This window comes from Pelophylax lessonae (genome assembly GCF_965119305.1).
Source record: "Pelophylax lessonae genome assembly, chromosome: 4".
Taxonomy (NCBI): domain Eukaryota; kingdom Metazoa; phylum Chordata; class Amphibia; order Anura; family Ranidae; genus Pelophylax; species Pelophylax lessonae.
In genome coordinates this window covers 40,268,985-40,295,481 of record NC_138771.1, presented here as the reverse complement: position 1 = coordinate 40,295,481, position 26,497 = coordinate 40,268,985, and the positions used below count along the sequence as shown (strand labels likewise).

Sequence of the window (26,497 nt, the reverse complement as noted above, 5' to 3'; positions counted from 1 at the left end):
TTAAGACTACTTTTCCAACATCCTCAAGTTGACCCGTTCGGGGTCCCACTGTGGCTGTTGGACTGTTTACCCGGGGGAAGATATGTGATGGTGTTCACCATTACTGGAATTTAAGGACAGATGGGTGAGGGGTTGAATTGCTTCATTTTTGTCAGCAAGGTCAATTGTTCCCTTTGCCATGAGGTTTCTGAGCAGAAAGCCCGTTCCTAATATGGTCATCCCAGGAAGTTCTGAGGAGCCGGACTGTCTGGGGGTGGCTCCCCATTCAACTATTGTCAGGTGGGCTAATGCTAATGACCGCACCTGTTGTCTGCTAAGGGAGGTATTGACACAGAGTAATGTGTATTCAGGGCTCGTTAGACAACCATTGTTCTGTGTCTGACTATTGTGTACATTGATTGCCCCCTGGGGCTTCTGTCTCCTTGCATTGGTCAAAGTTATCTGACCAATCACTACTGACTCATTTGCAAGCCCTCATTTGCATTGGTCAAAGCTATCTGACCAATCCCTGTTGACTCATTTCAAGCCCTCATTTGCATGGATATTCCACTTTCTGTATAAAGTGTGCTGTGTTCTTCCAATAAATTGTCTTTCTGCTTGAACTTACATACAGCCTGCTTGGTGTTTTGTTCTAATGGATTCCGAACGGCACATAGCTGTAGTTCGGATCCCGGATCCTTGGTTGACCGAACCATCAGACGATGCGATCTGCAAGCTGACTGACTAGAAACAGAGGAGTGTCGGGAGAGCGGACAGGGCGAGCAAGGGTCTCGTCACATCCATGATTTCCTCAGCCATCCAGGACTCTCCCTCCTGATTGGCTGAAACACAGCAGTGGTGCCATTGGCTCCGGTTGTTGTCAATCAAAGTCAGTTAGCCAATCGGGAGAGAGGGGGGCGGGGTCGAAGGGTGGCTCCATATCTGAATGGACACACAGAGCTGCCGATCAGCTCAGGTGCCCCCATAGCAAGGTGCTTGGTGTGGGGGAACTCAACAAGATAGTAACTAAAGGTCTATATAGAGGAATCAGGACCTCCTTTCTCCTGCTGGTGACCCCTCTAGTGATAACTAAAGATCTATATAGAGGAATCCAGACTTCCTTCCTCCTACTGATGATCCCCCTAGTCATAACTAAAGTTCTATATAGAGGAATCAGGACCTTCTCCTCCTGCTGGTGTTCCTTTAAGTGATAACAAAAGATCTTTTTTTCCTAAATTGCGTTAGTTTACATTTGAAAAAATGTAACTGCAATTTCCATTGCTTGTACATTCCATTATACATTCCTTGATAGTAGCTCAAATGCTTTTCAAAACAATAATTAAAAAATACTCTAAAATTATAAATGCACACAAACAACGCAAAATCCTCAAAATGTCTTTCAATTCTAAAAAGGTAAAAGTTAACACATATTTTTAAATTTAAAATTGAAATGTAAAATTGTGAAAAGCATAAGCAAAGCCGTAAAAAGTCGACTTATGTCACAATTTTTCTGCTTCCCTTATTTAACATCAAATAGTTTTAAACAATAAATTTGTGTAGAAAACAGGTGTAGGGGTCTAGTGTATACATGTACATCCAAATGTTATGTATGTGTACGTGATGTGTGTTGCACGTAGGGGGTACGACCGCCCTTGGATTTTCCCAGCTCAATCGGAGCAGCAGGCTATAACCTGCAATGCTGATCTGTGTATTCTGACAGTGGTAAAGTCTTCCCAATGTCAGAAGACATCAGCTTGGGAGGTGGGGAGAATTCCCCCATTCCACATAGAGTGTGTGGATGGGGTAGCCAAGCCATTTTTTCATTTAACCCGCTGGTTAAATAATGAAAAACGGACTCATCTATGTGTAGACATGTAGAGATTGGAGTGGGGCTAGTGTTCGTTCTATTTCTCAGTTCTTTTTTGGTGGGTTTTCTTGGGTTCCACCAACTGGTCCTGTGCTGTATAAACATGGGGCAGTGGTCTGATCCTAGGGGAAAATCTAGAGCATGCAGGAGCTTACATGCCAAGTCCAGATTGACCATCAATCCCACTAGAGCATGTAGGAAATGCGGGGACTTGCAGTCTCCTCTGAAGATGCCAATCCTGGATGCTACCACCATGGACTCTACCAAAGATGTATTCTCTCTGTGCAGGTATGCTGAAGAAGCTGCAAGTCTGAATTAGGGATTTTAGGAATAGTCTGCCCTTTATAATGTCCTGTAAAGTTATTCTTGGGTAAAGCTTTTAAAATGTTTTGCCTTTGCCTGGTGTGAAGTTAAAAATGCAAAAAATCCGCCATTCTTAGTGTAGCAGGTGTACCCAGAATAAAAATACAAATTTTATTGAAGAAAAACATAATACATTGAAACAAGAATGTTCTACTAACTAAAAACCATAACTTTTTCCAAATTTCATAGAACCTATTTGTAAAAGTCCCATGTTACTAACACTTGACTTGCCAAGACTTAGATTTTAAAGAAATAGTGGTTGCATGGTACCCATGCAGCGCTATTGAGTGCCCTTTCTCTTATACCATCTGATATCCGTTTCTAAACCCCTGAGCTCAACAGGTATGAAGAACTCAAAGAAGGATTATAAAGTAGCTAGCCATACGGAGTACAAAGCCCGTTGAATTACTGTGCAAGAAGACACAGTCTTCAAAGTCAGCACACATTAGCATTGTGATTGCACAGATCCCTATTAAAGGAAATCTGAATTCAAATAACATTCTTTTTTGCATTGATGTGAGGAGAGAACAGCTCATTTGATTAATAACGGAGAAGGCGAGCCTAGTTTGATCCCTGTGTCTCCTCTTTGTGACTTTGGACAAGTCATTTATATCTTGGTGCCTCAGGCATCAAAATGACATTATACAGTGTTTGAAGTAGGGATTTATAGTCACTGAATAATATCTAGTCTGCATCAAACACATTTTCTGAATTATAGTTATATGATTAACCAGGTTGGAAAATAGACACATGTCCATCAAGTTCACCGTCTCATTAAGTATAGCACATTTTGCCCACAGGAATATAAAATAAAGCCTTCTGGGCAACTGTGGGGAAATTTGGCTCACAAAGAGAAAAAGCTCTTGGAGCATTTCCCTGCAACAGGCCATTGTTACTTAAAGTGGCAGGAAAACTACTGTTCAAAGCCCAACTATGGCTTCCCCCTCTTTCCCTCCAATTCCTTAGAGTACTCTTTTCGGCACTCTTTTGGAATAAAATAGTGCATTTGATCTAGCCCAGTGAGGTCACTCTTTTCACGATACATTCTGCAGCAGTGGGTGCATTTAATCACATAAGGATGTGGCTCTGTTCTTCTGTGAGCCTACTGCTGCGCTGTAATTTTGACACCTTGGGTTCTTAGGAAGTAAGTGAATTAAAGTGGAGTTCCACGCATTTTAGTAACTTTAGATGTATGTAATCCCCTTTAAAACGACTTTTACCAATGGAAACTTTTTTTTTTTTTTTTTTGCTAGGAAATACCTTATTTTCTTCTTTATTCATCCTCTCCTCACTTCCGGGTCCGTCCGCCGATCGGCGATTATGTCATTCGGCGATTCGCAAGGGCTGCTGGGATGTATCTCATGGGATGAAACCTTGCATTATTACACAGGTGTCTGCTGTACTATATGTATTGGATTGAGGCTGTGCTCTGCCCCACCTCCGCCCCGCCTCCTCACAGTGAGCTCAGTGAGGATATAATGCTTTCAGTCCACGCTCACTGAGAGGAGGCAGGGTGGAGGTGGAGCGAAGGCAGGGCGGAGCACGGACTCACTCCAATGCATCCGAGTACAGCTCACTGAGAGGAGGCGGGGCGGAGGCGGGGCGAAGCATGGCCGGACTCCTGTGTAATAATGTGAGATTTCTTCCCATGAGATACGGTACATCCCAGCAGCCCTTGCAAATCGCCAAATGACGTAATCGCCGATCGGCGGCCGGACCCGGAAGTGAGGAGTGGATGAATAAAGAAGAAAATAAGATATTTCCTAGCATAAAAAAAGTTTCCATTAGTAAAAGTAGTTTTAAAAGGGATTACATACATCTATGTAATCCAAGTTTTTAAAAATGGGTGGAACTCCACTTTAAGGAGCAACACCACAATACTTGATCAGTGAGGAGTAGAGGTGGAGGTGAGTATTGCCACTGGAGCTAATTTTTTATTTTTCATAGCTGTAGGGAATCTATTTCTTTTTTGCTTCTAAATAATTTTTTGCTTTACCCATTATTACTCTACAGTGACCCTTCCTGTGCTAATAGTAAAAAAAAAAGGATAATTGGATATGTTTTTTACCTAACATCTCCTCTTAGTTGTCTTTTTTCCAATCTATAAAGCCAAGCTTTTCACTAGTAAGGCTACTACAATGTCTTTCATTATTCTAGTAGCCTACCTTTGAATATTCAGAGTAAATACTATACTTGCATCATATGTTTGTATCTCCATTGTTATATGTTGGTATTCATCATCATTATAAATCCCATTACTTTAATTGCTACTTTTGGCATTTATCGCTGCAGCTTAGCTTACTGTTGATAAGTATTGCCAAGTCTTTATTTCATTTTTTTTCCCCAACTGCATTTTCTTTAATATATTGATAAAAAAAAACCCTCCTAGTGTAGACTGCTAAGCAAATTTATATTTGGCTCCTTCTGTAATCAAGGGAGTAGTAATTATTTGTTTATGGCCTGTTCAGCTTTTTACAGGCTGAGTGTTTGATTACTACCCCTGCCTCTGGAAGATGCTTCCAGAGCTTAGGACAGGAGATTCAAATCAACAAAAATATTTATTGGGGTCCGGCCAATCCCTAGAGAAGTGTCCAGAAGGGGGATGGAATTTAGATAAATAGTCGGAAACACTGGAGACTAGGGTTCCTTCTCACTGAGAGGGTTCCAGAGGGGCAGGGGATGCTACTTTCAGGCAGCCTATGGACCACACAACTGCTTCAAAGGCCTCAGAGGTGCCAGGACAGAGGACTTGAATGAACTTTGCTCAAGAGCTGACTGTGGAACTACACCACCAGGGACCTGGTCCTAAGAGGCATCAACCTCGTTCACTGAGCTGTGTTTGGAGGAAGCTGGAAGGTGGCAGCTGTCCTGGGGACTTGCGAGTAGTGACCCTAAGTTGATCCATAAGACTAATGCCAGGACAGAGGACTTGAATGAACTTTGCTCAAGAGTTGACTGTTGAACCACACCACCAGGGACCTGGTCCTAAGAGGCATCATCTCGTTCACTGAGCTGTGTTCAGAGGAAGCTGGAAGGTGGTAGCTGTCCTGGGGACTTGCGAGTAGTGACCCTAAATTGATCCCTAAGACTGTGTGCTGGAAGCTGCACTGGGTGCCGAGAGTTACATACTGACACAAGAAAACCAGACACTCAAAAATGTGCTCCTTGGTCTTCAGCTGTGGGACCTTACACTGTTCACCATTAGTAGCTACTACTACTGCTGCAAAAAGAGACTGTCCTCCAACTGCTAGGTACCACTGAGCATTTAAAGTACCCCATGCTCAACCCCTCTCCCATTAAAAATTGTCTTAATGCAATACATTTTAAAAATACATCCCAGACTGTTCATTGGAGCCAGTGTGAATGGACTGCTGCTCATGTGGATGGTCAGCTTTTGTACTTAATGGGCATAAACCGTTTAAAATTAGAGGCCCCTTCGGGAGTAGCGCTACATATATGCAAAAATTATATTACTGTAACACAACTGCAAAACCTTACATTTTAAAAATTTTAAATATTTTCTCATTTAACTGTCTAAGCTGTCATTTTTTGAGATTGCTCTGTTATGACACTATGGTGGGTTTCTCAACTAAATGTCAATGTATCAGATTAAATTGGTAGGTGTACGATTTTCTATCACGTTTTATAGTGTACCTATTGATTCCAGCAAATACTAAAGCTTGGAATTCCCATAATGTTTTTAATATACAGTAAATTATTGTGATTATCATCATTCCAATATCCAATAATGTTTGTTTTCCTATTTAGCGTTCTTCAACCATTCTCATGTTCAGTGATAAAACTGCTTGTCCAAAGTGGTTACGATTTTGTTGGGCCTAATAGAATAATGCCATAATAGTGGATTTTATATGCTGGAACTATAATCATTTTGCTCCTACAGTGATGTGATCTCTTTTATGAAAGGGAAACATTGTTCTGGATTAGAGAACCTTTCAATGGGAGGAGGAGATCAAACACTCAGATAAGCCTTGGGTGTTCAAGGAGGGTGTTTGCAACCTATCATCCATTCACTGCGGGAGGGGGAGTTGATGTGGTTGTACTCTCCTTTGAAAGCTATCAGATGAGCATTGTACCTTAAAAACACAGAACTTCAAAAATTACTTTATTATACATAACTATACAATGTGAGTCTTTTGTATTAGTTACCCGTTAATTGTTGTCACATATATGACTAGTTTGGTGCACTTTTTTTTTCTATAGATGCAATCTTGCACCTGTTGAAGAATATGCCAAGGATGTTGGCACGAAGACTCATCTTGTAACCATGAACCCTTCAGTTGTCCAACGTGCCTTTGAGGATCTTGTCAATGATACGTGGAAAGAGAAATTTTTGCAGCGTCTAAAAAGCTTAAATGAAAGCATCTTGTGGATTCCAGCATTTATGGCTAAAGGGGGTGAAGAACGAGTAGAATGGGTGAACGACCTTATTATCAAACACCATATAAATGTGCACACAGCTTACCCTTCTCTACGTCTACTTCATGCAGTCAGAGGGTAAGAATTATTTTACTATTTTCCTTTTTAGATATAAGCTACTGTCCAGCATAACTATAGAGGGTTGTCCTTGTACAGTATAGACTGGGTCTCTCCTAAACTAATCTATTAGCCGGTGCTGGAGTGTTGCAGAGCTTGCTGACTACCTACATTTCTCTTGTTCTCCAACAATGAAATTTTCTGCTGGAGGTCTGGCACTTTGAAATTTTTTATTTTTTTTCTGGAATTGCTCCTAAGCTATAGCAATGTACTTTTTGATATGTTAGTGTGCTTCGGCTCTTGAGAATTGGTGAAGTTGCTAATGTGCTGTTCAATGTTCTCCTTACTGAAAGCTCTGACCTAAATAAGCAAAATCCCATGTCTACTGAGTTGGCCACCTCTTCCCAGAGTCAAAGTGCAGAACAGGGCATGATAAGTCAGTAATGGGAAAATGATCTTCAACAGGTAGATTACAAGCAATACTGGTGACTTGTCATTTGCTCACTGCCTGCCTTTCTTTTTGTGGAACGGATTCATGTTCCTCTTCAAAAGTTCCTCTTTGTTTTCTGTGCCATCTCTTCAGTTAACTCATAGATGTTTTAGTATTCCTTTATCATACATTAAATATTTATTTTGAAATAAAATAAAAATTATACATAAGAAATAGATATCAAATTTAAGTTTAAAAATCTATAAAGAAAAAATAAAACCACAAAAAACCAAGTGAATTGAAACAAGACCATTAGAGCCCATTCACATTAGCGTGACTTGTCAGGCGACTTGTCAGCCTGACAAGTCGCGGTATGTCGCGGTCCATTGAATAGTACAGGACCCGTTCTAATAGGAGCGACACAAGTCGCTCCGACTTAGAAAAAGGGTCCTGTACTACTTTGGGGCAAACTCGGAGCGACTTGCATAGACTTCCATTATGTGAAGTCTCTGCAAGTCGCGGTGCACAGCGGTGCACGCGACTTCACAGGTCGCCCCCTAAAAGTCGTGTTGCCTCAATGTGAATGGGCTCTTAAAGTTGTTGTAAACATAATATTTTTTGAAAATAACAAACATGTAATACTAAGGCCCCGTTCACACTGGGGCGATCCGACTTCCCGGGGGATCTCACAGGTCGCGGCGCGCTGCTCGCACCGCGACCTCGGAGCGGCCGGCACGGACTTCATAACATTGAAGTCAATGCAGGTCGCCCCAAAGAAGCTCCGGACCCTTTTTCTAAGTCGGGGCGACTTGTGTCGCTCCTATTAGAACGGGTCCACAGCTTCTCTATGCCAGGCGACCTACAGCGACCTGTCAGGCGACCAGGTCGCCTGACAGGTCGCCCCAGTGTGAACGGGGTCTTACCTGCTCTGTGCAGTGGTTTTAAACAGAACAGCCCCAATCTATCTCTTCTTGGGTCTCTGCCAGCACTCCTGGCTCCTCTCTCTCTGCCAAGTGACCACCATAGCAAGCTGCTTGTTATGGGGCACTTATGTGCCCTCACCTGTGTGACCATTGACATGCAGAGTGCTGTTTGGCCACGGTCCCGATCCCTCCTCACTTGCAGCAATTGACAGCAATGGGAACCATTGTCTCTGAGCCTATGAGGAGGGAGAGAGTCGAGAGAGCCACTGCTCTCATGCACACTCTTTATCGAGATCGGGTTCACGTAAGTAGAGGGGGGTGGTTCCATTAAGAAGGTTTTTACCTTCATGTAGAGAATGCATTAGGGTAACTAATGAATAAAAGAAAAGAGTGTGAATGCCAAGCTAGAAGAAGCGTTAGAGAAGTTGGCTGTGGAGAATGTAATGTGACAGTGATCAGGTTGATGTCAGCACTGGAGGAGGGTACACCCAGAGTATGTTTTGCTCACTTGCATTTATGACAAGACCTGCTGCTTCTCTTGCTACAGTGCCACTTTATTATACTTTTAAAAGCTTAATTCCTATTACAGTGTAAGAAATTGTAATAAGCTGTGTTGGGTTCGGCTTGAGCAGGGTTCAACAAAATTCAAGGAAGTCAAAAACTCCAAAGGAGCCAAATCTGAACCAAGTTTAAATCAATAGGAGCCAAATCAGTCAAATCAAAATTGCTAATAGTCAAAGGGTTGTCAAGAAAAATTGCATTGGGGCTAAGCACTGCCCTGGGGTACCAATGTTGTATGCCACAAGCAGTGAATTTTTTAAAGCCTTGACATATACAAAACAAAACAAAAAAAAAAAAAAAAAATATATATATATATATATATATATATATATATATATATATATATATATATATATATATGTTTTAAATTGCCAGTAAATTACATTTCCCTGCTGGGTCATTTTTTAAAAGGGTCTCCTATGTAATGTGGGAGACTTTTGGAGGAATCTGTGTGCCATTATTTTATAAGAAGCTGACAATGAAATGTCCTTTTCTGGCAATTAAAAATGTATAAGTGCATACAATACCCCTGATCTGAGAATGCAGTGTGCTCACCCCCCTCCCAGCCATACCGAGCCACATGCCCTCAACATGGTTGGGTACCTTCCCAGGGGTGCCCCCCCCCCCCCCCTGGCAAAACACCTTGTCTCCTTTAGAACAAGGGACTTTTTCCTACAACCCTAGCCCAGTGGGAAGCTTATCAAAATCTGGATGTCCCCTTTAACAATATGGAGGTACCAGATACTGACCGTCCCCCGTGTAATTGCACACATAATACTTAGTACATAGTACATAGTACTGCTACTCCTTCACAAAAAAGTGTAAAGTGTTAAAAAAAAGTGTGAGGTCCCCCCAAATGCTATACTAGACCCAAATGGTCTAGTATGTATTTTAAGGAGGAATTATAAGCAAAAATCAAGTAAACAGGTGCGAGGACCCTCCCATAAAATACCAGACCTTGGCAAAGCACCTTGTGCCCATGTTGGTTAGAACAAGGGCCTCTTCCTCACAATCATGTGATAAAGGGAATCTGCGGGCAGAGGGGTTTATGGGAATCTGGAATCCCAATTACAAAAAGAGGGCACCCAGATACTGGCCCTCCCCCCTTTTTGAATGAGTAAGGGGTACATAGTACCCCAACTCATTTACAACAAATTTAAATTGTAAACGAATACAGAGAGATTGTTTTTGACCAGTCCTTTATTTTTAAAAAATGTCCCACAAGTGAATCTGTCAATCATATTGCCTGATTATCACCAGAAGGAAAAAGAAAACCTGACGATAGACACGTGTGATTCGTTTAGTTAGGAATCAACATTTGGACAACATTTTCATGATTCAGGGATTCAGATGTATCCGAATCCCCAAATCACAAAATTAACAAATTTAAACAAATCTGAAATAAATTATAACGAAAAGAACAAACTCATTCTTATTCATCTATTTCATCCAGATAACAAGATGCGATAGTTTGGGGCTTTTGTTAATGCTTAAAGCATCTAAAATTACCTAATGGCAGAACGAATAATGCGTATTGATTCGGATCCATTTGTTTTTATTCTAATGAGTGAAGCATGAATATTCTAATAAGATGCTTCTTGTATTAGGGTTGAACTTGAGAGACCTTTCGTTTAATTTGTATGTGTTTGGCCCAACAAAGTCAATTGGGAGTAGGGAAAATGTATTCAGCTTAATAACATAATGAATTAATATGTATTAATTCGGATTCATTCATTTTATTCAAGTGAGAGCAGTACAGTAGTCTTTGACTCTTGGATAATCAGTTTTCTTTTTGCAATAACATTTTTCATTAACCACTTTAGCCCTGGAGGTTTTGGCTGCTCAATGACCAGACCCTATTTTGCGATTCGGCACTACGTGATTTTAACGGACAATTGCGCGGTCGTGCGACACTGTACCCAAACGAAATTGATGTCCTTTTTTTCCCATAAATAGAGCTTTCTTTTGGTGGTATTTGATCACCTGTGCGATTTTTATTTTTTGCACTATAAACAAAAAAAAGCAACAATTTTGAAAAAATAACAATATTTTCACATTGTCTTTTATATGAAATTCTCAAAAAAAAAAAAAAAATGTAAAAATCGAAATTTGTTATCATTTTAGGCCAATTTGTTTTCTGCTACATATTTTTGGTAAATAAAATTGCAATAAGCGTAATTTGATAGATTTCTGCAAAAGTTACTAACTACGGGAAAGATTTATGTCATTTTTATGTTTTTTTTTGTTTTTTTTTTACTAGTAATGGCGGCAATCTGCATTTTTTTGTCGGACTGCGACATTGTGGCGGACAGATTGGACCCCTAACTGACATTTTTGACACTTTTTGAGGTACCAGTGACATTACTACAGTAATCAGTGCTAAAAATTATGCACTGTTACTGTAAAAATGACACTGGCAGGGAAGGGGTTAAAAGTATGGGGTGATCAAGGGGTTAAATGTGTCCCTAGGGGTGTGATTCTAACTGTCAGGGGCCGTGGTTTGTGAAGTCATCACAGAGACATGCGATCCTATATATAGCAGGATCACATAGCCTCTGTGATCAGTTCAGGGAGAATGACAGACGGCTGAGTTTACATCAGACGTCTGTCCTTCTCTCTCAGCTGCAGGAGATCGCGAGTGGCTCCCCGGCTGACGAGTGGGGGTGGGAGCGCGCCGGTGGCGGCGCGCGCTCGCCCCTTAGAGTCTCCTGAGCGAGCAACGTAGTACTACGTCGGTTTGCCCAGGACCGGCTGCCTGTCGCAGTAAATCTGCGGTGGGCGGTCGTTAAGTGGTTAATATAAAAAATGCACTACATATGAAATGGAAACATATTGCAATAAATACAGTAAGGTAAAAAAAAAGTGAAATAAGATGATTCCTATTTATTGTGTTTCGGTTGGATGGAGGTGGATCCATCAGAGTCACCGAATCATAACAATCGGATGCACGCAACTCCAGTCAATATTGCCGAATCAGCTCATTTCATTTTTCATAGTGGGTTGAACTAGCAAGCATCACTCAGTGTTCGTAAGCAATCCCCCGAAATACCAAATGAACAATTTAAAAAGGGCAATGCGCAAAGGGTGATATCTGAAAATATTAACTATTAAATCAACAAAATTGGTGCATACAAAGTTTTGGGAATTACTTCCACAGTGCAAGCTGCAATAAAAACGTAAAAACGTAAAACTGTGAAAAAGGGAAATTATATTGCGCTCAGCACTCAAAATCACAAGAAAAGGTGCTTGTGTGCATATAAAGCTGATATTAACCATAAAAAAGCAGCATTGCAATATTCCAGGCAAAACCAGCTGTGTAATAAATAAATATATATATATAGTCCTTCTTTAAAATAGGTGAATAAATGAATAAATAAATGTGATAGTCCTTAAAGTGCTCAGTGCAAAGGGATATCTCAGCAATCCGAGTAAACTTGAACTTGATGTAAGGAACCTTCACCAGTGAACCTCCACCCAGTGCTCAGATTAGGTACTCCTTACCAGAGATAATTGATCCCTTAATTACAGGGGGTCACATTCAGCATTGATCTCCACAAGAGGCTCCAGGCTATCCTTATCATGATATCCTCATCGGTATGATCAGGCTCAGCTAGCATGGAAAGCTCTGGGGTCAATGATCCCCTGATGATCCCCTGATGACGTCAGCATGCCTGACGAAACGTGCATCGGGAGCGTGAGACAGTAGAGTTCCGGTTTGGTGGAACGCAGGCGCGGAGTGGCGTCCCATCCACCAGACCTGCAAGCTTTGTGTATTTGGAATGAAGGCGTTTTGAACATCGTCTTGTAGTAAGTGCATCTTTTAACAATAAACCCTGAGTATTAGACATTATTACACTATTGGAGTCTCCTTTTCTATTTCCCGCATTTGGATATCATTGACCCCGGAGCTTTCCATGCTAGCTGAGCCTGATCATACCGATGAGGATATCATGATAAGGATAGCCTGGAGCCTCTTGTGGAGATCAATGCTGAATGTGACCCCCTGTAATTAAGGGGTCAATTATCTCTGGTAAGGAGTACCTAATCTGAGCACTGGGTGGAGGTTCACTGGTGAAGGTTCCTTACATCAAGTTCAAGTTTACTCGGATTGCTGAGATATCGCTTTGCACTGAGCACTTTAAGGACAATCACATTTATTTATTCATTTATTCACCTATTTTAAAGAAGGACTATATATATATATATATATATATATATATATATATATATATATATATATATATATATATATATATATATATATATATATATATATTTATTTATTTATTACACAGCTGGTTTTACCTGGAATATTGCAATGCTGCTTTTTTATGGTTAATATCAGCTTTATATGCACACAAGCACCTTTTCTTGTGATTTTGAGTGCTGAGCGCAATATAATTTCCCTTTTTCACATAAAAAAAAATATAGCCAATCTTCTGCAACAACTTCTAAAAATATGAATGAATTCAGGAAAAACAAATTTACAAAACAAATTCTGAAAATTAATTATTCTAACAACGAAAACGATGAAAAAAAATAATTTACTTAACAAATTTATCCGAAATGAAAAAAAAAATTCTGACGACCCTGATGACCCTAATCCAAGCTGCCATTGGTAATATAAGTGAAGGAGCAGGGGCAGTGGTGATATCATTGCCCATTTCTGGTCATGGAAACTGTATTAACCTTTAACAGCCAATTATATTTCATATTATGATAGTAAAACTGCCAATGGGTGCTGCTGCAAGGAATATTGTATGATACATAAGCACAGACCTTTTAGCACAGTTACAGAACATTATAGGGTATAGAGGTCCCTTCAATGCTATGTAAATCCATGTAACGTTCCTCTTGGGATTGCAAAGAAAGCTAATGGTATTCAAAATAAATCCATAATTTAGATCACATTTTCCTTCTGTGGCACAAAGGATAATGGAACTGAATCTGTGAGAATGTAAGTAAGCTGAAGTATAGGTTGCAGGCATGAATGTTGTTACATGTAATGTTCATTGTGAATAGGACTCATAAATGATTCTAAGTATAGAGTTTGCAAATTAAAGACCATGAATTGGAGGGTTGTGGAGTTAAATGGCTTTAGTGCTAGCTCTACAGGTCAGCAATTGTTTGATTTTTGTGCTTTTCTTTGCTGTGTAACTAAATGCGTGCATTGGCAGGGGACTATGGAGGGATTGAAGAACATTAGCTAAGGCCTTAGCGCTCTGTACAAGTGAAGTTATTTATTTCAATAGCTGCAAAAAAAAGAAAAAGAAACTGAGATCCTTGAGATTTAGCTGGCATGCATTCATGTCTGCAACTGCTCCAGTGTAATAAGCTTCTTTAAACAAGTATGTTGATAATCCTGGCGCTGTGGTCTCACCCCAACCTCCTGCAGATAATAGGATTCACGCTGGCCTTGCATCAGGAGATCACTATACCGCTGGTAGCAATAAGCACTGCTGAAAGTTGGTTGTTTATATGATTGGGTCACTATTCTCAGAATTGTATCTCCAGGAAGCTGAACAAAGCAGAAAGAGAGCTGTATATTCATTTTTAGTGTCATGATTAAAAATACCCATCAGAGTTTTCCTATGCACCTGCCAAAGCTCAGCATGGTCTACAGGAGCTCGTCAAAGGAGACAGTTCACACCACAACAGATAGGTAGGGAAGATATATCTTCTCTGACAAATGATGTTACAGGAGCAGGTTAGGTAAATAATTCTAATAATGGGATGTACAATGAAAGAGAGGGGTTGGTGCAAATCAATCTACACACAGAAAAAAATATAGTCTTTAGCTATTGTTTTCTTATCCTTGCATGTCCACAGCAATCTATTAGGCTTTGTTCACACTAGTGCGATTTTGGATGCAGCTTGAGGCCCCTTTAACATGGGGCAAACAGGGGAACTGTCCTGAGTAGAGCAGAGCAAGTATATGGCAGGTCTGTGTCCGTTCAGATTATGCAGAGCAGACATGGACCAAGTCCGCTCTGCCCAGTGAGCAGTTAGGTGTAAACAGACTGGCTGTCCATTTACCAGTGCCATCTTAAGAGCATTAAAGGGCCCTGGGCAATGCAGTGCACTGGGAACCTGCCTACACAATCACCCACAAGAATAAAAATGCAAATTATCGATAAGGCGATAATGTAAAGCATATAGATGATTGCAGATAAATCACATGATTAGATAACCCTACAATCCCTAAGAGTTAATAAATAAAATATGGGTGTGATGAGGTCCAACCAGACAAAGTGGGAGGGCCCCATCCACACCAATAAAAGCAATCGGGATAGTGAAGAGGGTCACTAAATTGGTGAGTCTGAATTCAAGATGAACAACACATCTTAATTACAAATAGCATTCATTTTATTAAATTCATTAACAGTAAAAAGAAGCATTAAAAAATAAGACTAATTGATAGTCTGATTATCACATAGCTCATAGTTCATCATACAAATAGACTTCATAGTCACAACCAGATTGGGACGGAACTGACGCGTTTCGCTGTAGCTTTTTCAAAGACCCCTTTTGAAACCCCAGGTGAACAAATGTGCAAATATTTACATGAAGTTATGGATTCGGGACATCAATTGCTCACAAGGTGCCATGGATGACCCATAGGAGCCGCCAAGGAAAGGGTACCTCGGGTGAACCCACAGGACCAACAGGGGGAGGATGTCGAGCCCAGCACCCTCAGGATGGCTTAGATGAACTGATCTGGACCAGACAGAGATTGCCTGAACTATCGCCCAGCATGTTGCATGAACCCCATCTCAAGTAATAGTGGTAATTTGCAAGCTGCAACGGCGATGGACCGGTGTTCACCTGAGGGGGAGATAAGGCGATATTTATTTGTACAGCAGTGCCAGGCTAATAACAGCTTCCAAGTTCCGGGGCTGAGTCCAGTGAACATACACACAGACGGGATTCAGACTTGACTGTCCTGTGTGTGCTTGTTCCCGTGGAGGCGAACAGTCATTCCTGCAGTTGTGGGCTCCACCTCCACGGCCCAAGTGACCTGACAGCAGCTCAGGGCTGACAGGGGCTTGCCACCTGCTAAGTTCGGCAGCGGTATACACATGGGAATCAGCACTAATGCTTGGCTGGAGCTGGGTTGCTGGGCAGGTGGGGCCGCCCGGGCAAGTGGGGCCCCCCGGGCAACTGCCCAGCATGCCCCTTCGGTAAGATGGCCCTGCCGTTTACACCTGACTACCGTAGACCCAATCTGCCTACATGGAAGAGGAAAGATTCTCTTCTGTTTGTTTTTAGTGGACCAGATTGGAGGTAGGCGGATGCAAACATACACAAGTCCATTTACACACAAAGGTCATAGGAAAACATGAACCATCTGCACCAACTGAAAAACTAACAGGTGGAGGGCCTGATCGGATCACTTGTGTGAATTGGGCTTAAGTCACAAAGAATCGCATGACAATGGAAATCACATTGTTTTCAATGGTGCCCATTGAAATCAGTGCAACTCAACACCGTGCAATTTCGGAAAAGGTTCCTGTACTACTCTGGTGCAAATCCAATGTGGTTTTGGTCCCATAGAATATGCAAACCACATCCAAGTTGCACTGCATAATAGGTGTAAAAGTCTGATCAAAATCAGATTGCAGCAGTGTGAGCCTAGTCTTAAAGTGGTTGTAAACCTCTGAAGTGAAAAATGAACAATGCATATTCTTTTACAGTGCGTATAGTGCCTTTATCCAAAACACCTAGAGGTAAATTTACTAAAAGTGCAGTTTCTCTAGATTTGAGGGGAGCTCTGATATAAGGGGAAGCTCTTCTGATTTCTATCATCCAATCAAGTGTAAGCAAAAATGCAGTTTTTTATTTTCCTTGCATGTTCCCCTCAGAGCTAGTGCAACTGCACTTGTGGCTGCCCTTGCAGTGCACAGACTACTTACCTTTAGTAAATCAACCCCCTAGTGTAATGGACAGTATGTCTGCTCTCTCTGCTATCTGTATGAGTCCCTTCTCACAGTCTATGCCAATATCAGACAATCCCAGGAGACGGCCACGCCCTCGTACTGACACAGCTTATGATTGACAGTTTCAGCTGTGCATGTTTCTGTATGAGACTGTGTAGAGGAGGGTGTGTCTATTTCCCCTACTTGAGTAGTAGGTTACACTCAGTTTCCTGCTCTATGCTATGAAGTGTGTGACATCAGATCCCTGTCCCCTGTCTCCTGGAGTTGAGAAATGGTGTGTAAACGCTGTACTTTGAATGGCTGTAGAGGAGAGAGGGATGCAGATAAACAGGTTGGAGGATTTGTTTCATCTCTGTGTATCAACTCAGGCTAGTTACTTCAGTAAGAATAAGTAAGCATTTACAACTACTTTACCATTTTCTTAATTTTAATCACAAATATTTATATCTACAAAGACAACCCAGAAAAATGTTTTTTTTTTTTTTTATCATATGCATTGTAGCAATATGATTTGATAATATCAGGATCTCCAAAGAAATTGGAATAGGCCATTTACTAATGGCTTGGAATTCCTTCTGTCTACATTTTAAGATGCACTTGAAACTGTTGCTACATGCAATTGTTAAAGGAAAAGTACAGCCAAAGCTTGCACTTCTGTGGATCACAGGAGTGCAGTACGTTCTGCACTCCTGTCACCCTTTTTCAGCAGGCAGCTGAAGCCCGCTGTCAGCTGACGTCCCAGAGCAGGTCCAGGCTCAGGCAAGATCACGACAATAAAGTTGGGATCTGGGATCTGCCCAGATGCCTAGACTGGCATGTCACTGAGAGCCTTAGCTGCCTGCTCCCACCCCCTCCACAGCCCAGCAATCCAGTGAGCATGGGGGGCGGAGGGGTGGAGGGGCAGAGCAGACAGAGGTGACTGACATCTGCAGCTCTCTACTCAGGGAGCCCTGAAAAGTGGTGTTTTATCACTTGGTTCTCAGTCTTAGAGACAGCAGGGGACAGATGGAGCATCCATACATACCCATACATCATACCCATGCATCTCTTTTACAGAATTATAGCCCTTCCTACCTTCACCTTGTGTATTTTACCTGCATGAGATGTGCATTGATCCATTAGTGTCATGGTGTCTTTTTTTGTCTGTACATACAGCCTATAGTATAGTAAATCTTCAAATTTGGTGTAAGATGTATCTGTTTGTAGTGAAACATGAGGTATGCGGCATGGCACTACAATGCATGATCCAGGGGAATTTTATGAAATAATGGGGCCTGTGTGCAAGATAATGAGTTGGACCCCTATGTTTGTGTAGCACCCTCCTAGGTAGGTGCTAGGAAAAAGAATAGTTTGCTCTACCTGCTTCACAGGGGAGCCTCGTCTGTAGTTATGCATGTTGCATGTGTCCAGTGGGTGATTCATCTGCTCTTAGGGAGTTTCCCCACTGTATCCAATAGGGGATCATGTTGGACAGTAGAGGAAACCCAGCCAGTGACACAGGCTTTTGTGGCTGTTCCAGTGGCTGTTCCAGTGGGTTGGCACAACAGTGGTGCATCCTGGGATACATCATAAAAGCCAGGGGCACATGTGACAGAGTGTCTTTGGGAAACCAGGTCCCAGGAGGAGGGTGACGGCTGTCTCTCCTCCTGTCTGCATGGAAGGAGGTCACAGGCAGTCAGCGTTTTGAGTCAGAGTGTGGTGCTGAGCCAAGAGGTCCAGGAAGCTGACAAGTGGAGTTGGAGGCAGAGTGGCCTTGGGAAAAACAGTGTCCATGAGTACCAGGAAGCTTGCCAGGGGTCTGTCTAGGAAGGTGACCACTCCAGTAGGGTGCCAGTGGACAGAAGGTCAGCACACACAATCAGTGATAAAGGGGTGACAAGTTAGACCCTGAAGAGTAACCTAAACTAGAGTACATATTCTTTATCTTCACTATAGTGGCAAAGTAAAGCAGCGCCTTGCCGCATTCTGCAGTCAGTTGTCCTCAGGAATTGTGCATAGTTCAAGTTGAAGTATCCCACTCATCCCTTCTCCCATCCAAGTTCCAATAAAAACACAAAAAAGACAAATCCCCTGGATTGTTCATTGTCTGAGCCAACTATTTGAAGAGATAAGTTTCTACAGACTGTTGCTACAGGTAACCCAGGGGAATCAGAGAAGTGTAACTTTTAGCAGCTCCCTAGGGGGCTGTGCTACATTTGGGGGCTCATCCGGGATGTCATCCTTGGTTACCGGAAAGGTTGCTAACGGCAACGGCTGAAGAAAATTTTCAAAAATGTAATTTTTCTCTTAAGGACTGTGTTCTAATGCTCAAGAGAAGTGTGAGGCCTGCTGTACAGGAGATAGGGAGAGTGGGATGAAGAATAAAATGCACAGTGATGGTTGCCCAGGGCAACATAAGAATCTTTGCCAGGATTGCAAATTGTATACTCAAATGATGTGCTGGAGAGTGGGAGAAATGCATCTTGTTGTACAAAAAGACTGTGTCTGCTTAACAGTAGACGGTGCAAGTATGGACAGAGAAAATGGCGGTCCAGGGCACTTGGATAGTGTGCCCGGGGCCATGTGTGTGCCAGAGCTATACAGGACTGTGCATCCAATGACAGCGGGACATTCTTACAAAATAGTGGCAAACTGGATGCTGTACAGAAATCTGTTGACCATGCATTTAATGACAGTGGGACATTTTTCAAATAAAGTATGGCGAGTCTTGCTTGTACAAGTGCTTAGAAGAGAAATGTTGGCCGTGCATCTGAGAGCGGGACAATTCTACTGACTAGCAAAGAGGATCAGCTGGCTCAGAGTGATGGAGGAGCAGCTGGAGCCCTGGTACAAGTAAGGATGGCAGATGTGTGCAAGCAGAGAGGCACAATCCGCTTTACAGTAACTTCCATGCAGGCTGATCCAAAATGGAGCTGCATCGGAAGGGTTACTGGGGTTACGTGGGAAAGCACAAGCTGGAAAGTGCTGCCTAGCAGGAGGAGCCACCGCCAATCTGGGGTCGTGGGCGGAGATGCCACTCACACAAAGCCAATCCGGAGAAGGAGGGGAAGTCTATAAATTACTTCCACCTCCGGGAGGGGCTGAGAGGGAGACACATGTCGAGATGGCGAGTACTGGAGAGAGCCGGAGCGCAGTAGAGGCTATCCCACGTGTTGGCGGAGAACCTGCGAAGCAGACCGGAGAGCCGAAGACATCCACCCTGTGGGATACGGGGGTGCGGGTGGTGCCCGGCGGAAGACTGGCATTGTGCACCGGAGGAGGCGTGGAGCATTTGGGCCTGATATGTCCTCAGTGTCTGAATGTGACCATGCACATGCAGGTGTGGGGCCAGTGCAGGCATTGCGGCAATCTACTGCTGCTGGCAGAAGAGAGTGGAGGTTAGCCCAGAAGATTGAATGTATCTTGGGAAGCCGGGTCACTCACACCCTGTTGGGGCCCTTCACGGGCCACGGAAGAGGAGTGCTGAGGTTCCTAATGCGGCTGGAGTCCAAGCAGGCTGTCAGTGGTCCAGGGTGCAAGTGGAAAGAGGCCCAAATGTCCAAGCCGGGGTGCATGCAGGTAGTGCAGGCCGGGGAGTGGCCACTTGGTGCATCAAAAGCTGCAGCAGTAGGAGCAAAGTCTGCTCCCATACAGGCAGAGGGGAGAAGATGGCCAGCGTTGACCGGGGCTGCAAGTGTGAGTGTGAGCAGCGAGGAAGAGGCTGGGGTCATGGATGTGGGGTCTCCTAGCTTCCAGAATCGGTTTGGATCCTTGGAGGATGGATTAGATGTCTGGAAGTCTGAGGAAGAAACTGAGTGGGACTGGGGGTCCGAGGATCAGAGCAGTTCAGCCAGTCTTGGCCCACCTGAACCTGATGAGGAGGTTATAGGGTGTGCTCCCGCTGTGTTCCTAAATGTGAGTGCCACATCCCGATATGAGAAGCATATTTGGGGGATCCCCTTGGGGTGGGACTTTGAAGGCCACTCAAAAATGTACAAAAAAAGGATATTAGATATAAATGGATTTTATTACAAAAAATAGTAAAAAATAATAAACATACAAGGATATACAGTGGAAACTGATAAAATTTGGCAAAACTGATGTTTATAAAAAGGTGTACAAGTCACTCAACCAACTATTCCGTGCAAGATCCGACGTTTCAAGGTGAGAACCTCTTCTTCAGGGATTTTTTGTGGGAATAATTTTTCTGTAAGCATTGGAAAAATATATATCAGTTTTGCCAAATTTTATCAGTTTCCACTGTATATCCTTGTATGTTTATTATTTTTTACTATTTTTTGTAATAAAATCCATTTATATCTAATATCCTTTTTTTGTACATTTTTGAGTGGCCTTCAAAGTCCCACCCCAAGGGGATCCCCCAAATATGATGAGGAGGTTAGGGATTCTGTGGTGCAAGGTCAATGTGCCAGGAATCTGGCCTACGCTAATAGGGTCCCAGATCTATCCCCACCTAGAAACTATGCCCGGACTCGGGATCAAAATGAGGCCTACGCCTCCCTCATCAAAAGAGAGGAGACCCCATATTCTCCGGCTGGGAGAGGTAATCGGAAGACCCTCCCCAGATTTTCCAGAATGCAGAGGTGGATACAGAGAAAGTTGGCCTTAGAGTATGGGTATGACTATCCCTATGCTCCACGGGAGGTCATGCTGGAGATAAAAGCCAAGAGAGAGTCCTGGTGTGATGAAGCTATATGGGACTTCCTCTTTATTCCCAAATAATACCGCAATCAGTCCAGGCTGGACTTGTGGAAGTTTTTCAACCTGTGAAAGCCCAATGGAACCATGGGTGGTCTATCTATTTGGATCGGGTGGAGGTCTGCTGCCCAGATGGATCTGGCCAGGCTTGGTCGATCCGAATTCAGGAAAAAGATGGGAAAACTGTGCAGATTCCCCATCAAGACTTCTATTGTTGAAGAGACTGTACAGAGTTCAATTTAGGCTGGCTAGCCTATATTTGCTGATTGAAGTAGAAAAAAATACACAGCAAAGGAATATTCAAGTTCAGTTATTGTTGGGGCTTATGCCCTCTGTCCATTACCCCTTCCCCTTCTATCCTTGCAGAAAAGGGTTGAGGAAAGCACAAGATGCCACCGGCTAGTGGACTTATACTGGAGGGCTGACCCTCTCAGGAGAAATTAAGGACTGCTAACTGCTGTTCTAGAGATCAGAGGAGTGTGGTGTGTATGTGCAGGAGGGGAGTGCGGAGCGTATGGCAGTGGGTAGTATGTACAGGAGAGGGGTGCAGAGTGTATGGTGGTGGGTAGTATGTACAGGAGAGGAGTGTGGAGTGTAAGGCAGTGGGTAGTATGTACAGGAAAAGGGTAGGGAGTGTAGGGGGGCAGGTAATATGTACAGGAGAGGGGTGCAAAGTGTGTGGTGGTTGGTATTCTGTACAGGAGAGAGGTGTTGAGTTTATGACGAAGGGTAGTATGTGCAGAAAAGGGGTGCAAAGTGTATAGTGGTGGGTAGTATGTACAGGAGAGGGGTCAGGAGTGTATGGCGGCAGGTAGTATGTGTAGGAGAGGGGTGTGGAGTGTATGGCGGTGGGTAGTATGTACAGGAGAAGGGTGCGGAGTGTAAAGCGGTGGGTAGTATGTACAGGAGAGGGGTGCGGAGTGTATAGCGGTGGGTAGTATGTTCAGGAGAGAGGTGTGGAGTGTATGGCGGTGGGTAGTATGTACAGGAGAGGGGTGTGGAGTGTACAGCGGTGGGTAGTATGTACAGGAGAGAGGTGTGGAGTGTATAGTGGTGGGTAGTATGTGAAGGAGAGGGGTACAGAATGTATGGCTGTGGGCAGTATGTAAAGGAGAAGAGTGCAGATGGGTTGAAAATATATAGTGTGAACTAGCCCTAATTCATTGCTCCCGCACAGCAGAAGCCACTGGGCACTGGCCTGCATAGAGCAAGTGAAGTCCGTCCTACACAGAAGTCAGTCCCAACATCTTACAAAAATGGCCAACTTACCTTCCCCCACATATCCATCAGAATTAACTCTTGCAGGCAGCCACCATCCCTCCTGGCGGGATCTCTGTGCTTCCTTAGGCAGCTCCCATCTTGCTGACATTTGTTAGCAGCAGCCGGCAGCTTTGCCTCCACCCCATAATCTTTCTGCCTGCTGTGCTGGAGCACACTGAGCGAGAGTGCTGTGGAGTGCTGAAAGCAAGGGGGGAGAGTCATTGCCGGCAGTGCATCTACTTATCGGCTATATTTACTAATGGCCATTATATTTACTTACTGGTGCTGTTTACAAAGTGGCACTGTATTTACATAACGACATTGGCAAGCATGACAAAATCTTGTGACTGCAGCTAGACAGAGGACAGTGACAAGTGCGGTTGCAGTGCCTTAAACTTGTCTCCTCTATGGGTGCAGTGTGGGTCAGAACACAGTTGGCCCAATCCCCTCTTTGGGACCCGTATGCATTGCACTCATTGTACACATGGATGATACGCCACTGGCATGATTTCTGCCTGTAGTCTAAGAACTAACATTTCCTGTTATGAAACTATATATCCCACAATTTTGTGCTGCTGCAGGTGAGAGATAAATAGTAATTAGATCTGACACATCCACAAACAGATTAACAGAGAGATCACCATGCAGTCTTCCGTCACATTAGTACTCTGACACTTGTGATGCAAATCTGAGAAAATGGAAAGGCATGAAGTTGATTGTCCCTTTAGCAAATACAGACAAGTCTGGTGAATTTATACATGGACATAGGGGAATCAACCAGCCATAACACTACAAACTGCAGCTACAAGCTGTGAACCAATCATTACAAGGTAAGGCAAACACATGACACAGGGAATATAACTACACTAATACTTAGCTATGTGACTTTCAACATTATTTCTGCATATATCTTTCTGAGCAAAAAACATCACTCAACAAATCCCAGCCATTGTTGATTTTGCTTATGTTTTCACATTTAAGATTAGAAGTTATTCCCATTCCCAAAGCATTGTTCCCTACTCTGAACCTTTGCAATCATGCTGAATAGAGAGAAACAGAAATGTAGTTAATGATAAGATTTTTGTTACAGAACATGAATAAATAACAAATGAAACACAATATTATATTTAAATAAAAACCATGCAGTCTGGGGAAAAAACTAACAATTTATGCAACATTTTGGACACTTGATGAATAGGGTTGAGCGGACACCTAGATGTCCGTGTTCGACGGGTTCGGCCGAACTTTAAAAAAAAGTCCGGGTCCGTGTCCCGGACTTTTACCGAACTTTTCCCGGACACCGAACCCCATTGAAGTCAATGGGGACCCGAACTTTAAGGCACTAAAATGGCTCTAAAACACCAAAGGAAAGGGCTAGAGTGCTGCAAATGGCAGCAAAACGTAATTAAGAGCATGGCAAGTGCTCTGCAAACAAATGTGGATAGGGAAATAACTTAAAACAACAAAAAAAAACAGAAAAATAAAACAATGTTCTTCTTCATCTCTGAAGGACGAGGCCCATATGGAGTAGGAGGGAGGTTGAGGTGGTGGTGGATGTGGCGGTGACATAGGCGTGCGCACAGGGTGTGCTGGGTGTGCCTAGGCACACCCTAATCACCTAGGGCACATAGCATTGCCAGTGAGGAGATGGGAAAGATCTCCCTGGGACCTGCTCTGCTCTATTTCTCCTTGCCTACAGGTACATGGCCCCGATACATTACTCTCCCTGCTGGCAAACACATGCATGTGTATTTCAACTTTGGGGTGCACACCTTAATGCAATAGGCTGCGCACACCTATGGGCGGTGTAGGTGGAAGCGGCGGTGGAGGAGGACCAGGGCCGGATTAACAGCATCATGGGCTTGGTGCTGAGGATTTTGAAGGGCCTTAAGGGCCGTGCCTTGCCATGCACCCAGAGGAGGAAGGGTGCAGCCATGCATGCCTAATTCAACATGGGATGCTGTCTCTGAAGCCCATAAACACATCCATGCATCGCCAACTGTCCCTCCTTGTCCGGCCTTCACGCTGTGTGGGGAGGTTCTGAGGGTGCTGCCTGGGGAAGCGAGCATAGAAGCCAGACTTCTGTGTTTACAAGTGACAGAAGAGCGGTAACAGTGAATATGGCCAACCCGGGGCCTATATAAAAGGTAGGGGCCTGGAGCTGCAGCTCCAATAGCCCCTACATTAATCTGGCCCTGAGGAGGAGGACGAGGTAGCCAACACTGCTTCTTTTCAAAAATTTTAAATGAGGGTACACCCCAAAAGAGTGAGAAAGAGCAAAAATGGAACAATGGGTGGGTAAGGTCGGTATCCATTGCTATTCTGCATAAGGTACGGAAAAGTCCCGTGGGATCCATGCCTGGTTCATTTTAATGAACGTGAGCTTGTCCACATTGTCTCTGGACAGGCGGCTGCGCTTGTCTGTTATAACGCCCCCAGCCGTGCTAAATACCCGTTCAGATAATACACTGGCTGCAGGGCACGCCAGCACCTCCAAGGCGTAAAGGGCAAGCTCAGGCCATGTGCCCAATTTGGAGACCCAGAAGTTGAAGGGGGCAGACCCGTCATTCACTACATGTAGGCGTGTGCACACATACTGCTCCACCATGTTGGTAAAATGCTGCCTCCTGCTAAGACGTTCCATCTGAGCTGCTGGTGCTGCTGTTTGTTGTGGCGTGCTGACAAAGCTTTTCCACATTTCGGCCATGCTAACCCTGCCTTCTGAGGTGCTGGCGGTGCCCTGGTTGCGTTGGCGACCTCCTCCTCCTCCTCCTCTGCCTTGTGCTTCCACTGTGGCCCCGCTGTCAGATGGGAATGCCAGCAGCATGGCGTCTACCAGCGTGCGCTTGTACTCGCGCATCTTGCGATCGCGCTCCAATGAGTGAATTAAGGACGGTACGTTGTCCTTGTAACGGGGATCCAGCAGCGTGGCCACCCAGTAATCAGCACAAGTTAGAATGTGGGCAACTCGGCGGTCGTTGTGGAGACACTGCAGCATGTAATCGCTCATGTGTGCCAGGCTGCCCAGAGGCGACGAAAGGCTGTCCTCTGTGGGAGGTGTATCGTCCGTGTCCTCTGTATCCCCCCAGCCACGCACCAGTGATGGCCATGAGCTGGCCTGGGTGCCACCCTGCTGTGAACATGGTTCCATCTCCTCCTCCAGCTCCTCCTCCTCCTCATCCTCCTCATCCTCCAGAACTGTGCCCCTGCTGGACAATTGCGTCCCTGGCGTTTGCGTGTGCAGGAACCCACCCTCGGAGCCCCTTGCGAATGACTGCCCTGAAAGCCTTGGAAATGTTACCTCTTCATCCTCCTCCTCCTCCTCATCCTGTGCCACATCCTCTTCCATCATCGCCCGAATTGTTTTTTCAAGGAGGCATAGAAGTGGGATAGTTAAGCTGAGAACGGCGTCATTGCCACTGGCCATGTTGGTGGAGTACTCAAAACAGCGCAACAAGGCACACAGGTCTCGCATGGAGGCCCAGTTATTGGTGGTGAAGTGGTGCTGTTCCGCAGAGCGACTCACGCGTGCGTGCTGCAGCTGAAACTCCACTATGGCCTGCTGCTGCTCGCACAGTCTTTCCAGCATGTGCAAGGTGGAGTTCCACCTTGTGGGCACGTCACATATGAGGCGGTGAGCGGGAAGGCCGAAGTTACGCTGCAGCGCTGCCAGGCGAGCAGCAGCAGGGTGAGAACGCCGAAAGTGCGCACAAACGGCCCGCACTTTCTGCAGCAGCTCTGACATATCGGGGTAGTTTTTAAGGAACCTCTGCACCACCAAATTCAGCACATGCGCCAGGCAAGGGATGTGCGTCAAACCGGCTAGGCCCAGAGCTGCTATGAGATTTCGCCCGTTATCGCACACCACCAGGCCGGGCTTGAGGCTCGCTGGCAGCAACCACTCATTTGTCTGCTGTTCCATGCTCCTCCACAACTCCTGCGCGGTGTGTGGTTTGTCCCCCAAACAGGCAAGTTGTAAAACTGC

At 44.1% G+C, this 26,497-nt stretch overlaps 1 protein-coding gene across 2 annotated transcripts in view; it reads left to right on the top strand.

Moving 5' to 3' along the window:
• ST8SIA2 (ST8 alpha-N-acetyl-neuraminide alpha-2,8-sialyltransferase 2) overlaps positions 1 to 26,497 on the top strand; it is a 504,425-nt gene that overhangs the window by 385,197 nt on the left and 92,731 nt on the right. For both annotated transcript variants that reach the window (XM_082254689.1, XM_082254688.1), the window contains one exon: positions 6,431 to 6,724. In XM_082254689.1, the coding sequence (XP_082110815.1) occupies positions 6,431 to 6,724 (294 nt within the window). The remainder of the gene's footprint in view (positions 1 to 6,430; positions 6,725 to 26,497) is intronic.